The sequence below is a fragment of the Phalacrocorax aristotelis genome, chromosome 4 (genome assembly GCF_949628215.1).
Source record: "Phalacrocorax aristotelis chromosome 4, bGulAri2.1, whole genome shotgun sequence".
Taxonomy (NCBI): domain Eukaryota; kingdom Metazoa; phylum Chordata; class Aves; order Suliformes; family Phalacrocoracidae; genus Phalacrocorax; species Phalacrocorax aristotelis.
Window position 1 is genome coordinate 33,866,735 of NC_134279.1, and position 14,494 is coordinate 33,881,228.

At 49.9% G+C, this 14,494-nt stretch overlaps 1 protein-coding gene across 1 annotated transcript; it reads left to right on the forward strand.

Annotated features, from left to right (window-relative positions):
• The first annotated feature begins 34 nt into the window (after positions 1-34).
• NOA1 (nitric oxide associated 1) lies at positions 35-10,431 on the forward strand. Its single transcript, XM_075090874.1, has 7 exons — positions 35-1,044; positions 1,750-1,914; positions 2,746-2,942; positions 5,600-5,731; positions 7,946-8,062; positions 8,791-8,908; positions 9,489-10,431. The coding sequence occupies exons 1-7, from the start codon at positions 90-92 to the stop codon at positions 9,692-9,694; spliced, it is 1,890 nt and encodes a 629-aa protein (XP_074946975.1). The 5' UTR covers positions 35-89; the 3' UTR covers positions 9,695-10,431.
• Positions 10,432-14,494: the final 4,063 nt, after the last annotated feature.

The window sequence follows — 14,494 nt, forward strand, 5'->3', positions numbered from 1 at the left end:
CGGCTCCCTGGGGTAGCGCGCATGCGCTGCTGTTAAGCCCCGCCCCCCTACTTCCCGCCCGCGCCGGTGGCGGTGGTACCGGCCCTGCTATGCAGCGCCTGGCCATGCCGCTCGTGGCCCGCCTGGTCCGCGCCCGGCCCTGGGTCCCGCTGCGGCGGCGCGGGGCGGCGGCAGCCGACGATGAGGATGAGCCCTTTGTTTTTCCCGAGTATGAGCCGGAGCTGAGCGAGGCGGCGGCGGCAGCAGGAGCAGAGGCAGCAGTAACGGCGGCAGCGGTGGCGGTAGCAGCGCCTCGGCGGCAGCGGGAGCCGCGCCGGGAGTGGGTCCCGCCGGGTCAGTCCGACCCCTCTGTGCCGCCAAGCGGCGTGAGCTGCTCGGGCTGTGGGGCCGAGCTACACTGTCGCGACAGCGCGGCGCCGGGCTTTATTCCGGCGGAGAAGTACCAGAGCCTGTCAGAGGGCGTGGACGGCGCGGCGGGGCTGGGGGGTGTCGTGTGCCAGCGCTGCTGGCTGTTGGCCCACCACGGCCGGGCCCTGCGGCTGCGGCTGCCGCCCGAGCAGCACCGCCAGGTGTTGAGCGCCGCCCTGCGCCGCCCGCCCCGCCACGGCCGCGGCCCGCTCCTCCTCTACATCCTCGACGTGCTGGAGCTACCCGACCCGGTGCTGCCCCAGCTGCCAGCACTGCTGGCCCCCGACGTCCCCATCGCCGGCCTACTGGTGGTGGGCAACAAGGTGGACCTGCTGCCCGCCGACTCCTCCGGGCACCTGGGGCGGCTGCGGCAGCGGGTGGCGGCAGCCTGCACCCAGGCCGGCCTGCACGGAGCCCCGCTGGTGGATGTCCGTCTGGTGAGTGCCAAGACGGGCTTTGGCCTGGAGGGGCTGGTCAACAGGCTGCAGCACTCCTGGAAGTGTGCTGGCGACGTCTACCTGCTGGGTGCCACCAACTCCGGCAAGTCGACGCTCTTCAATGCCCTGCTGTACTCCGACTACTGCAAGTCCCGTGCCCCTGACGCCGTCGATAGGGCCACCGTCTCCCCCTGGCCAGGTCAGGGGTGCTGTTCTTCCCGCAGTGGTGTTGGGCACTTGGAGGCCAACTAGCTACAGGCCTCCTGTGAGGCCACCCTCGGCCACCCCTGGGGTGGGGGGACCCATCACCGAACAGGTGCCCAAAGCAGTGCCATTGTGTGCAGTGAGCTCCAGTGCTGCACCCTGCTTTGAATCATCACCTTACTGAGGGCGGCAAGGGTGGGAGGTGTGCACTGAGGGTGCTATGCGTCTTGGAGCGCTAAGGGGGGGGACGGTAAACCAGAGCCAGCCCATGTCCTCCCCTGCCAGTGGGAACAACACCTGACCTGCGTGCCTTGCAGTCTCCCTCTCAATGAGGGGTGTCCTCCAGTCTAGAGATGGACCGGGAGGTGGACTGGTTTGCACCTGTCAAACAATTGTAGGACAAACTAAGCTGCCTGGAGATGGGACTTGCCTGGGGTGTATTAAGTCAGTCTTGGCACTGCTTGGCTTTGAGACCCATTTCATCAAACCATGGGGGAGAGTAAATCTGAAGTGGATGCATGCCTCATTTCCACCACCCTGGCTGAGGAGGCTAGTACTTCATGGGAGCAGCTATAGTTCCATCTCCAACTTTGTGTTACTGGGTTTCACCCAAAAGTTGGAGAGACTTTTTTTTCTTGTTCCTCAGAGCTTAAATGTGCCGTGTTGTCAGAAGCCCAAATATGCCTTCTGTTTTTTCCAGGAACAACACTGAACCTGTTGAAATTTCCAGTTATTAACCCTACGTGTGACAGGATATTCCGAAGGCAGGAGAGGCTGAAAGAGGAGGCAGCAAAAACAGAAGATCAGCTAAGCAGTGAAGAAAAAAAGCACCTTAATCGCCTTAAAAAGCAGGGTTACTTAGTGGGTGAGTATTGCCTGAGTAAAGGTATTGCCCCTCTGAAAATACTGCGTTACACAAAGGACTGTTAACCCCTTAATTTGCTGTAGAATCCCGCTGGTTTTGGCATGTAATTTCTTCCTACTCTAAAAGAACTAATTTACATTTAATTATGGGGCAAACTTGCTATCTGTAGTAGTAATAAAAAATTGCCAAACTCATATTTGAGTTATTTTGGCCTGGTTTTGTTCCCTGAGCAATGGGTGCAAGAACTCTAGCTCCTCTGTAAGTAGCATCATTTGTATTTCTCTCGAGTACTTATTTTTCAGCTCTTGTAGTAGGATCGTAGACGTTTCCTCTGTGCAGTGCACCGTGTTCAGGTAACTTAGTAGTTTCCACTGATGTTGCAATGTAGGCCATCTCTTATTCCCAAAGGAAGAAACAAGTTTTGTTTTTAAATAATCCCATTTTGGCTGCAGGCCACAGTGGTTGTGTGTCACTTTAGTACATATCCACAAGAGGGGGGTGCCAGAAGACAGCTCTGATTTTCAAATAGTTCTGTGTTTGACAGCCTAAGGCACTGAAAAAAGAAGGCAGCCTGCTTTTCTCTAAAATGAGAATAATGGGGTATCTGTGATCTGGTCCCTGCTAAGGTTTTTGGGCTTGAGGAGAGCAAGAATTGTAGAAGGAATTTCTTGGTATCTTGGCTTTTGAACATACAAATTTCTAGCCACACAGCATCTTTATCACTTTAATATTACCAACATGCATCTCTTTTAAGCAAGCGAAGGGACAGATGTCCAACTGAAGAAAAGGCAAGTTAATAAAATTACCAGGAAACCTTTCATTTTAATCCAGGAAGAGTGGGAAGAACATTTCAACGGCAGAAGTCTAACCCTATGGTTGAGTTTGACCCCGACATGCTCTCGTACAGCATAGATGAAGATCCCAAGCATTCCCCTAGGAAGCATGAGGAAAGGGAAGAGTTCACCTACAACGAAGTGAAGGATGCTCGCTGGTGTTATGACACTCCAGGGGTCGTAAAGGAAGATTGTGTAGGTATTCTGTGGTGCTGTGTTTTGGGAGGTCAGGGCTTGGGAGGACTGTTCTGCCTTAGCTGTGCCTGTGGGAGAGTACTTCTGCTGCAGTCCTGGGGTTAGGATTCTTTTGGTTTGGGCAATTGTGTTAAAATATGGTTTGTATTTACGTGGGAAGGGTTCATTGTGTTAACGCTGTTGCATTTCTGAATAGTGCATACTGCAAACTTTGCAAAGGAAGAAACTGTGAGACTCTGTCAGCAAACTTTCTTGACATCTTAATGAAGGGAAGTAAGCAGTAGTGCTATAAGCAAGTTCATACCAGCATCACCCAAAGAAGTCTGCACTTTTTTAGCTGTGCCAGCCTACTGAAAAAGGTAGAGCTTAGGAAGATAATCAGTGTTGTGTGACTGAACCAAATCTTTGAGAAAGCATTCTCCTGAAGCTAACAGGGTTTGCAGTGTTCCTGTTAATAGCTCCAATACGTCAGGCCTGCTTCAATGTTTCAGTAGAGCAATGGCTCTGAAGCCAGTGCTGGTGTAGTGCACGCATCCAAAAAAGTCATGTTTTGATTTTTCATCGCTTCGATATCCGTGCAGAGAGGTCATCTCTTTGGCAAGGTGAAAAAGTACAAGGAGATAGGAAAGTTCTGAAGGAAGTGCAAGAACTGTACTGAGACTGCACAGCTCAAGTGCAGATGCTGCTTTCATGAACACTAGAACACTACTGGTTTTCTAGTAGATATGTTTGCCGGATTGTAACCCATTGTACTGTGGCACTTTGCTCTCTAGTAGCTGGTTAGTGTCCAGTGTAAAGACAGTTATTGGCTTAGAGACCTGGTTTGGTAACTGGAGGTCAGATATGTTCTTCCACTCTTTTGGAGCCAGATAAGTGTGGAAAACAAGCGGGCTTTCCTGCATCCGGAAATGCTTGCTGCCATTTCTGATTTTGATTATCCTTGCTGTGCCTTTGGAGAGCTACGTGCCAAGTTTCAGCTCACATTTTGTTTCTGTAGTCAGTGTTTGTCCTGGCTGGAGGACAAGTAGGTGGTCTATGTGGCAGATTTTGTCAGGGGAGATTTCTAGTTACGAGCAGATTTGGGTTTTGTTTTATATTTTGGAAGAAGAGGGAGGGAAGGTGACTGCTAGCATATGATGGAATTACATTTCTGTCCTTACTCCTTAGAGGTTTGTTTTTAGCTGTTTCCTCATTACTCCTTCCAAAGCCAAACTTCTGGAAAGCATGGAAAAGGGATAACTGATGACTCTCAAATCTTGGTTTAAGCATTGCCAAACACATCAGAAAACCTGTAGCTGGCAGGCCAAAGCCTCCTGGTCTTTTAGAATCAGTGTTGAAGGCTGACCTGACTCTCAAGCTATAGACTGTCTGCTTGTGAACATAGGAAGAGTATTTGGGGTTCTGGCTGCACCACAATCCTTGTTAGTGTGGTCTCTTAATGCCTACTGAAGTTAATCATAGAATGTCCTGAGTTGGAAGGGACCCACAAGGATCCTTGAGTTCAACTCCTGTCCCTGCACAGGACCACCCCAAAATTCACATCATGTGTCTGAGGGCATCGTCCAAGTGCTTCTTAAATATCGTCAGGCTTAGCACCATGACTGTCTCCCTGGGGAGCCTGTTCCAGTGCTCCACCACCCTCTGGGTGAAGAACCTTTTCCTAATATCCAACCTAAACCTCCCCTGGCACATCTTCCTGCCATTCTCTTGGGTCCTAGGGATTAATGAATGATTAATTCTCATGGCCAGACTGCTACAAGCTTGTATTTGCAGGACTGTGGCACTCAAGGGGTGCACAGCTGAAAGCATTTCTGCTGTCAGTTCCCTGTGTTTAAGAAAGAGACACCATCAACCTGGAGACTAGTTATTTCCTTCAAGGCACTGCTTCCTGAATTTCTGTGCCTGGGCACTGTTTCATAGCTGGGTTTAAACTGTGCTTCTTTAGGAAGCTGTCAAACCGCTGTGGCTGCAGCACTGCTGGTTAAGTTGCTGGCTTTTCAGTAGACTTTGGAGTGGATCATTTAGCTGAAACAAGTTAGCGCCTAAACAGATGAGCCAGTCAAGCCAGGAGATGTAAGGGAAGAGAAAAATACAAGCAGCAGGAGCATTTGGGAGCCCTCACAGATGGGAGAGCTTCTTTCATGGTGCCCAGGGTAGGGATCCACTCTGTGTGGCAGGCTGGTCATCCTGCAGATTTAGTTGTTTCACAGCCTGATCCTGTACTTGCCTCTGAGCGAGATATTTGAGGCTAACTTTGCTGCTAGTATTGATCCGGCACTTTGCACCACTGCCTAAGTGGAGTAACTCCAACATCACAGCCAAAGGTGGTCTCCGGTTCTGCCCGTGGCTGCACGCATGCTAAAGCACAGTAAATCTCGTGTGATCTTGTTCCAGCCAGACCCAGGACTTCCAAATCCATGGTCCAACAGGCTGCTGGTAGCTGTTCTACTTTGCTATGGACCCTGCACTGCCATGAGATAGGTGACATTCCTACCTCCTTCTGTTTCTCAGTTACTGGGTGGACAAGAATTGAACTATCTGCTCTATCACACTGCTCTACTTGATCTTTTTCCGTTAGCAACATAATACGAATATTAATTTCATTGTCCCCATTGAAACATCTGGAATGGATTATGGCAGTGCCATTTATTTTGCAGGTTTTAAATGTCCTGACAGAGAAAGAAGTAAAGCTGGTTTTGCCAACACATGCCATCATTCCACGGACCTTCATTCTCAAGCCAGGCATGGTCTTGTTTTTAGCAGCCTTGGGACGTGTGGACTACTTACAGGTAAGGGAAAAAAGGATTTTGTGAGCAGCTGCTTCACCTCTTATTATAGTACCAGACGATAAAAGGCCTTCTGGTTAGCTTTCTTGGACCCTTTTCTTTGCTGCTTTTGAGATGATGAATCTGTTAATAAAGCACTGCATAAAGTCAAAATGCCTTGGGATGGGGAATTGCAGCTGAAGGGTTTGACACTTGTTACCAGTGTGTAATATTTTATATTTTATAATGGTAACTGCTTTTGAATGATGACAGACACCTTCAGGTTGATGCGATTCCCATAACATACTACGGCACACGGCAGGGAGAGAGGGAAGGAAGAGAGTGCCAGAATTAACTGGGAAAGTAGGTGGGTTTCCTCATTTGTGTTTCATGAAAGCTGTCTGCCAAGAGAGAAAAGCATGGGTATATTTCTTTCCTGAGATAGACCTCTCTGAAGAATTTGCCCAAGGAAGCAATTAAATGTGCATGTATTTTAGTTTTTGTAAAAATATTTTTCAAAAGCGCTGTGTGCCCCCACCCTTTCAGTTTCTTCTATGTATTAGAAATCTCATGCCATACACCTTTATGGAGTTGTTTGGAGCTGACTTCCCATTATGCTTCCTCTGGAATGGGTGGTTTCTTCCAGATATGGGTCTTGCACTCATGATAATGCCTTTCTCAGTAGTTTCCCCCATTTTGGGAAGGGTACGTGTGTATGGCTATTACTTTGCTTCAGTCAGCTTTCCAGGGTCACTATAGAAACATTGAATTGGTACTTTGAGGACACTGCTGACCTGCTGGAAGAAAACCAGAAAGGTGAAGGGAACAGGATTCTGTAAGTGATAGTGTACCAATGTCGCAGGGGAGCTCCATCATAGTTAAGAATAGTTAAGTGAGAATGCAGAGCCCCAGCCCAAAAAACAGCTTGGCAGTACAGAAAAAAAGGCTGGCTGTGAGGAGAGCAGCCCAGCAGGAAAAAAAAAAAAAAACCACCAACAAAACACCTGTCTTTATTCATACTGTCTTGGGCAAAGCTGTCAGAAAAGAACTAGGGGTGTTGGTTGGGCTCTATCAGGGACTTGAGAAAGCACCTGGATTTGTATCCCTGGCAAAGTAGGACAGCGATACAGGTGGTGACATCTTGCTGGCAGTAAACACGCTCTGCAGAAACACTGCGAGATCAGGGCAGCCTGTGAGCATGGATGAGGCCTCTCACATGATGAAGAGGATAGGGCAGGCAGTCCAGCCTCAGGGCTGCCGAGGGGTGGTTTTGTCTTCAGGGATGAGTTTTGCTCTTGGGAGTTGTGGAGAATGCGGCTGGTGTTGGCAGCCTGGGGAACCTGAGGTCAGGGTAAAGAAGTGTCACACCACCACCTGATGAGAGAGGATCAGGCTCAGAGGCACATGCTGGGCAGTAGGGCTGGTAGTTAGGCTTTGTGCTGTAAGCCTTTTCTCCATCTAATGGTGCTCCTAGCAAGCTCAGCTGTGCACATTCAGGGCTGCAGAGACTCTTGGTATCTGTCTCAGCCCATGGCTGCATCAGTCTTGTGCATGTATGTCCTCCAGAGACCTTGAAGGAACACAGTTGTGCTCAGACCATGATAGAGAAGCCCCTGCCTCAGATTAGATCTGTGAGGAACTTGGACGAATTGCTGCATTTGGGTTTCCTTATTTCAGGCTGCTAGCAGTGTTTGCAGAGGTCTTTCCGCTCTGTAACCTTGTTTGCTTTAAGGGCAAAAGTTATGAGAGTGCCTGCTGAAATTGCTCCACGTTCAGTCTTTGCATAGCTTGGGAGCAGCTTGGAACCAAGTATGGTTCAATGAGAGATACATGTTAGAAATGGAAAGTGATAGGAGAAGCACCACCAGACAGATGTCCATCACATCTCGTGCTAAATAACCACGCTGAGTTTGATCTTGGGAATTAAACTTGAGCAGAGATCTCTCTTGGATGATTTGCTTGAGCTGGGCAGATGTGATGGCAGGGGATATGGTATTGGGGGTGCTTTGAGGCAGGATGGTGAAGCCATGGGTGCTTCTCTCCTGGAAGCTCAGCTCCCCTGTTTTATATAAACCCTGGCTGCTCTGCAGTGACAGAGGCAAGGACCCCTCCTTGGACAAAGAGGGGACATCAGTCAAACAGGTTTTCAACCTGCAGGAAAGAAACGGAGCAGGAGAACAATTCAGGGCTGCTTTTCTGTTATCACAAGTTACATCCTTCTCTTGTTATTTATTTCAGGGACAAAAGCCTGCCTGGTTTTCTGTTGTGGCTTCTAACCTGTTGCCAGTCCACATTTCTACCCTGAGTAATGCAGACGACATCTACAAGAAGCATGCTGGTAAAGAGTTACTAAAGGTAAGAGGAGGTGCTGTCATGACCTCTTGGTTGCAGATAGGCAGGCTGTCCTGGCTGGGGCACGATTGACAGGGAAAACCAGCATATACCGGGAGAGGCACCTGAGATGATGCATTTCAGCAGAGCTTCTGTTTCTAGCATTTAGGCTGATAAGATTTGCAGTGCTGTGCTCTCTGATGCTCGGCTTTTCTTGAACAGCCTTAAAGTGCAGGCAGCAATGGGGATATTTTTCCATGGCGAACTTCAGACTGGGGTTTCAGAACAAATTGTAGTTGAATAATGTACCTCTCTTATTCTTCCCCTGCTGGATCCTCTGCACATCCCTGCATATTTTGGTGGTCTGACTTTCTCCTTGGTATTGCCACATACTGTGTAGCCCATGTGGATTGGTGGGGACAGGGTGAGCTGTCCCTGTCCTGGCAGCTCCCTTCCTGCACACATTGAGAACAAGTGCTGTCACTTGCATCAAGGCAGCTGGCTTGAGCCACCAGCTGGGTCCTGCCATGGACACTTCGTCTTTGCTCACCTCTGAGCTCCCACTGGGTTGCTCTGGATGTGATCCTGGTTCTGTTCTTGGCAAACCTCCTGTAGGGTATTCAAGTGAGCGTTTACTTGGATAACAATGGCCTAATATCTTTATTCCCCCTTGTGCCTTGCTTGCCAGTTTAAGGTAGGAGTGCTGAAGCATCTCTTGGCTGTTAAATATTTTCTTTATGTTTTGATGTTAGGTTCCCATGGGTGGGGAAGAGCGAATGAAAGAATTCCCTCCCCTTGTCCCTCAGGACATTACACTGAAGGGAATTGGTACTACTGAGGCAGTCGCAGATATCAAGCTTTCCTCTGCAGGTAATTTAATATTTCTTCATTAGTTTGCTTTTCAGAGTCTGCATTCTAGAAACATTGATGGGAAGAGGCCTCTGAAGGGATGACACCCTGTTTCCTGCTCAGAGCAGGACTGTCACCAAGACAAAATCAGGGCAGCCATGACTTTGTCCAGCTGAGGCTTGGCAACCTCCAAGAAAGGAGATTGACCACCATGCTTGTACAAGCTGGCCACACTGGAATACTTTATGTGCTGGCTGCTGTACAAGTTCCACAGCATCAAGAATGGCTATGGCACTGCCCAGGTGAGAGGGAAAGGGCCATGGACTGGAAAACTTTATTATTGTGTTTTTGGTATTTCCCACTATCCCCTTTAAATTCACCAGGAAAGAGCTGTGTCTGGGGAGAGTAAGATGTGGCTTTAAATGCTGCCTTCTGTTTTGGAAGCACTGGATATTCCCCTTGAGCTTGATTTCTCAACGAAATCACACCTGCGTGGCTCAGGTTCTTAGCCAACACAGGAGGCACTGAGTTTGCTTTAAAATCCTTGTTCTGATATTAGTCACTCATCTCGCTGACTGACTGTATTTTTTTGGCTCTGCAGGCTGGGTGGCAGTGACAGCTCATGCGGAAGAGAAACTGCTGCTCCGAGCCTATACACCCAGGGGCACCGCATTGGTGGTACGGGAGCCTCCCCTTCTGCCGTACATCAGTACCGTCAGAGGGGCCCGGATTGCAGGCAGTGCTGCTTACAGGACCAAAAAGCCTCCTTCCCTGGTGGAAAACCTGAAAACCACAGGGAGGAAATAGCACTTCTCATCATCTGAGCAAGGTAGAAGACAGAACAGCCTCTGGGGAACCTCATTGCTTATTGATATTCAGGAGAGCTTGGACTTCTTTTTAAAGGTAGACCTGCACGTTTTTTGAAAGCAGACCTAGTGGGGAGTAAAGAGCCTGATTCAGGATTCCACAAGTCCATGCCTGATCCAGCTACTGAACTGCAGCCATTTTGAAAGGCTGGTACCTCCCTATGCAAGGTGAAACATCTTCTCCCTGGGACCTGCCAGTATCTATGAGCAAATCCCTTTACCTGTCCCTTCTTGGAATACAGGGTGGAAACTAACCTGCCTGCCCTGGGCTGGCTTTGCTGCTCATAGGGTAGGTCTTCTCTTGCAGACACGCTTCCACAGGTCAAAAACCGTCACCCTGTTCTGGGAGGCTTTATGGTGTTTCTAGAGGTGGAGGGGGTGGGGAGGAGCGAGGAATGGTCCAGCATGAGTATGACCCCCTCCTAGTGGCTGATAGTAATTTAGCAATATTGACCAAAAATCAGGTCCTTTCGGTCCTTCAACATCTGGGGGAGATGAGGGAGTGCAACGCCCTGCTTTTGGACACAGGAAAGGTAAATTAATAAGTCAGCTGCTCATATGCCTGAAGAAGAAGCTTTTGCAACTCGCTGGTTTGGTTTTGCAACCTTGGTTTGGTTTCTGTCTGTGTAAAAGTTTCTGAAACTGAGGGTGTAGAATAAAACTTTTCAAAGACACTTATTTCTTTGTATCCTTTTCAAATCACTGATGAAGCGCTCTTGTGTGGGCATAAGCATCCTGCTAACTACAGAAAAGCTCCAGCAAGAAGGCCAGTGTTAGAGGAAAGTGTATCATGCCAGATCTGACAGCCAAAGAGGTGACGCTGCTCCGGCTCCACCCTGCCAGGTCCAGCCACAAGTGAGGCTGAAGGTGCATTCCCAGTTGGCACAGAGCACACATACACACTGCATACGTACATGTCTGGCTGTGCAGATCACAGGCGGACACACAACACTTAATATGAACATTACAGCTGTTGGTACTCCTAGAGCCATCCAGTTACTCTGACACCCTGAGCTGGCCCTGAGAGAGCCCCACACCCCTTTTTCTCCCAGGGCACTTCACCTGTTCTGCAGCTAGTCCAGCTTGATCTTCACTAGCAATGGCACCCCCCTCCCCACATCAGTTGCGGCACCACGGACACACAGCTTTAACCCATAGTCAGACTCCGGTTGCTGCCCTTGCATCCCAGGGTGCACGCATGGGCACAGAATACAAAGCCCTCACCTAAGAAAGTTGAAAGGAATTTAGTAAGGACACAAGACAGATTGTGCTGTGCAGGTGCAGGGCATGGCCAGACAAGTGTACCCACTAGCCAACTATTTAGACCCAAGTAGCCCTCTTTATCCCCTTACCCCTTTTTTCCCACTCTTGTTCCCCAAATCACCTAAGTCCCTCCCTTTTCCCACCTTTGATTCCTCCTCTGACATCCATAGTAAATCCTGTGCAATCCTGAAATGTTATTCCCCTGCACCACTAGACAGCAATCCCTCCTTAGCCCAAATGGTGACCTGGAGAGCTCTGTGACACACAGACTCAGCATGGTTGAGGATGAAGGGACCTCTGGAAGTCCTCTGGTCCAACCCCCCTGCTCAAGCAGGGCAATCCAGAGTAGGCTGCCCAGGACTGCGTCTAGGTGGTTTTTTTTAAGATCTGTAAGGCTGGTGACTCCACAACTGCCCTGTGCAACAACTGTGCCAGTGCTTGGTCACCTTTACAGTAAAAAAGTGTTTCCTGATGCTGAGGGAACCTCCTGTGTTTCAGTTTGTGCCCATCACCTCTGGTCCTGTCACTGGACACCACTGAAAAGGGCCTGGCTCCATCCTCTCTGCACCCTCCTTTCAGGTGTTTGTAAACATTAATGAGAACCCCCCCAAAACAAGGACTTGAAATGATGGGTTTTGCTCCTGGACAGAGGGGCTGCCGGTGCTGCAGCTCTGAAAGGGACCCAGCCAGGGTGTTCATTCCTCAGGAGTCCTTCGGCTGGGTTCTTGTCTGCCATTGTGTCCCTGTGCAGCTCTAGGCTTGTGCAGATGGGCCTTTGATGGGCTGATGGCCCCAATGATGGGCATGGGAGTAGCCTGGCAGGGCATTATTTGGGCTCCCCCTCCCACCACTGCCTCTGTGTGCTCCTCTGTGGGTCTACAGCCTGGGCTGGAGAAGCTACTTTAGATGATGCTTAAAGCTGCCTCTTCACTGGCCAGCATTGCAGCTACATTTAGACATTCCAGCAGGGCCAACTTGCAGAAACCCAGCTGCATCTTGCTGCCTACAGTGACATTTCCAGCCAGAGCTTACCACAGGCATCAGTTTTTGCTCATGCTGTCACAGAGATACACAATGTTTTGTGCCTTCAGGAGAACCTGTCCTGTGTCAGTAACATACTTAACAGGGTGTGTGGGAGAAGACAGTGGAAAGCACCTCTTCGGCTTGCACCACCTCATTTGGGGGGGTTATGCAGAGCAGCCCTGGGAAAGCAGGCATGGAAAAAGGCACAGTGCTCTCAGCTAAAGTGGGAGGCAGGAAAAAGGTCTGGCTGCAGTCTGTTCAAACTAGCATTCCTCTGCCATGGTAAGTCTGGGAAAGACACAACATGAAAGGCAAAGAGCTCTGCATGCAGAAAGACCTGCCTCTGTTACAGCGGTGGTCCTCACTCAGTCCAGGGGCTGGACGTGAAAAATTGCAGCCACGGCAAGCGATTGGTGTAGCCAAACACCTGGTATTTAAATAATAATTTTAAAAAAGCATTTTCACAAGGATGGGTGGGCTGAGGGTGGGTTCAGGGGGTGCCAGAGGTGCACCCCGGAGAAAAGGCTTGCTGCCAACATGGAGATGTGTGGGGAGGGGGTGGGCATGATTCCTGTGAGCCCAGCATCCTTTTGTGTCCAACCCAGATGGGCAAGCAGAGTGCTGGGGCAGCGTGGGGGCTTGAGTTGTGCAGATGTTGAAGGGCTTTTGCAAAAGCTTCTGTGCCATGACAGCAGCAGCCAGCCAGCAACAGCCCCAGCTGGGAACAAAAATGTGTGCTCCTGACAGATGCTAAACCTCAGCATGCAGGAGGTTGTAATGTGGAAGCAATTAGTGCTTCAATGAAAGCATAGACATGCCTTTTATGAGCTCCCAGGGCTGAATTACACCGGAGCTGAAAACCTGCTCTGAAACACTTCTGAAAGGGAAGATTCATGTCTGGTTTATGCCAGACAGCCTGAAAGGTAAGACAATTTTTACCATGCCTGTGGACAATAGCTAATTTCATCTTAGCACAGGAGCCAAAAGCAAAGGTGGTTTGAGTCTGTGCACAAAAACGAGGCAGAGGGAGAGGGCTGGGAAGTCCAACCCCCTGTGAAGGTCTGCTTTTCATCAGTATCCCAATGTGGACTAGTGGGGTGCAATCATTTATAGCTGCTCCAGAGAGTGTATTCAGCAGAACCGCTCAGTTTGCTGGAGAGTGGCACAAAAAACCAGCTCACAGCTTAGGCAGGGGTGGTTAAAATACAGGTAAAATCCTACAGAAGGACAGATTTGAATGTATAACATCTAGTGCTGGCTGGCAGTGCCTTTGAGCTGGCGGGGGAGTTGCAGCACCCAGGGGTGTTTGTGTACCTGGACAGGGGTGCTCCCCAACTTCCTGGCAAAGTGCAGAGCTGGGCTGGAGCCGGGAAATGCAGGGTGCAGAACTGGGCCAAGCAAGGGAGGGCTGCACCTCCCAGCCACCCTGAAAGCACGGACATGCTGCCGTGGCTGGGAGCTGGTGGGTTGGTTTTCTTTGGCACTCATCTGATGTGGCACCAGCTCACCCCCCCACCAAAAAAGAAAAAAAAGGGGGCTTACTTTCCCTGCCCAGCAGCTATTCAGTTTTCAGAGCTGCTCATGGCAGGGGGCTCCCAGCGTAGGAAAACGGCCACTGATTTTCATGGCAAGAGCAGAACAAGTCCCATGCGAAGTTTGGAATTCTGCCCAGTGTTAATGCTCCCAAAATAGACTGTAATGTGGGGAGAGGTGCATTGGGCTGGGAGCCTAATGGACAAAAAGTTTTGAGCATCTGCTTCCTGCTGGTTTTCCTGTGATTCACAGCCTGTCATTGCCTATAAATTTGCCCCTCACCAGCAAGTGCCTTCACTGATCTTGTAGCTAAACTGCTAGGGGTTTCCCAACACGACTGGTGCTGGAGCAGAAACTTGACAGTGGTTCCATGCCCTGATGGTGCATTGACCCATCCTGGTGGTTCCTCCAGTGGCAGAGGAGAGTTGTGTCCCTGCAGGTCAGCTAGCAACATCCTGAAACATCAGGGGGAATTCTTGACCAGCTGCTGTTGAGGATGAGTTGGTGGTAACGTCCCATGCCACATACTGGGTGCCACAGTGTGGCTGTGGCCATGTCTTTGAATTATTCAGTGCTGCAGGTCCCCAGTCCAGCCTCACTGGGTAGCACTGAATCAAGAAAGAGGAGAAAAATGAAAAAAAAAAGCCCTCAAACCATCAGGGTTATTCTGGCAAGCTCTGAGCAGGCCCAGAGCTTAGTGCCTTTTGGAAGGACTAGAGCAGTGTAAAACCAAGACCCTCAGCACGTGATGGGAAAGGGCCTCAGCCTTCCTTTTGCTTTTCCTCCATGACTGCAGGGCGCAGGGGTGCTGAAAAAACAGTGCAAACAGCCAGACCAGATCAGAGGGCAGGTGAACATGTGCTATGCTGTCCGTGTGTTAGCTGGAGAGCGTGTGCTGTGCTGCAAGCGTGAGGTGCATGCC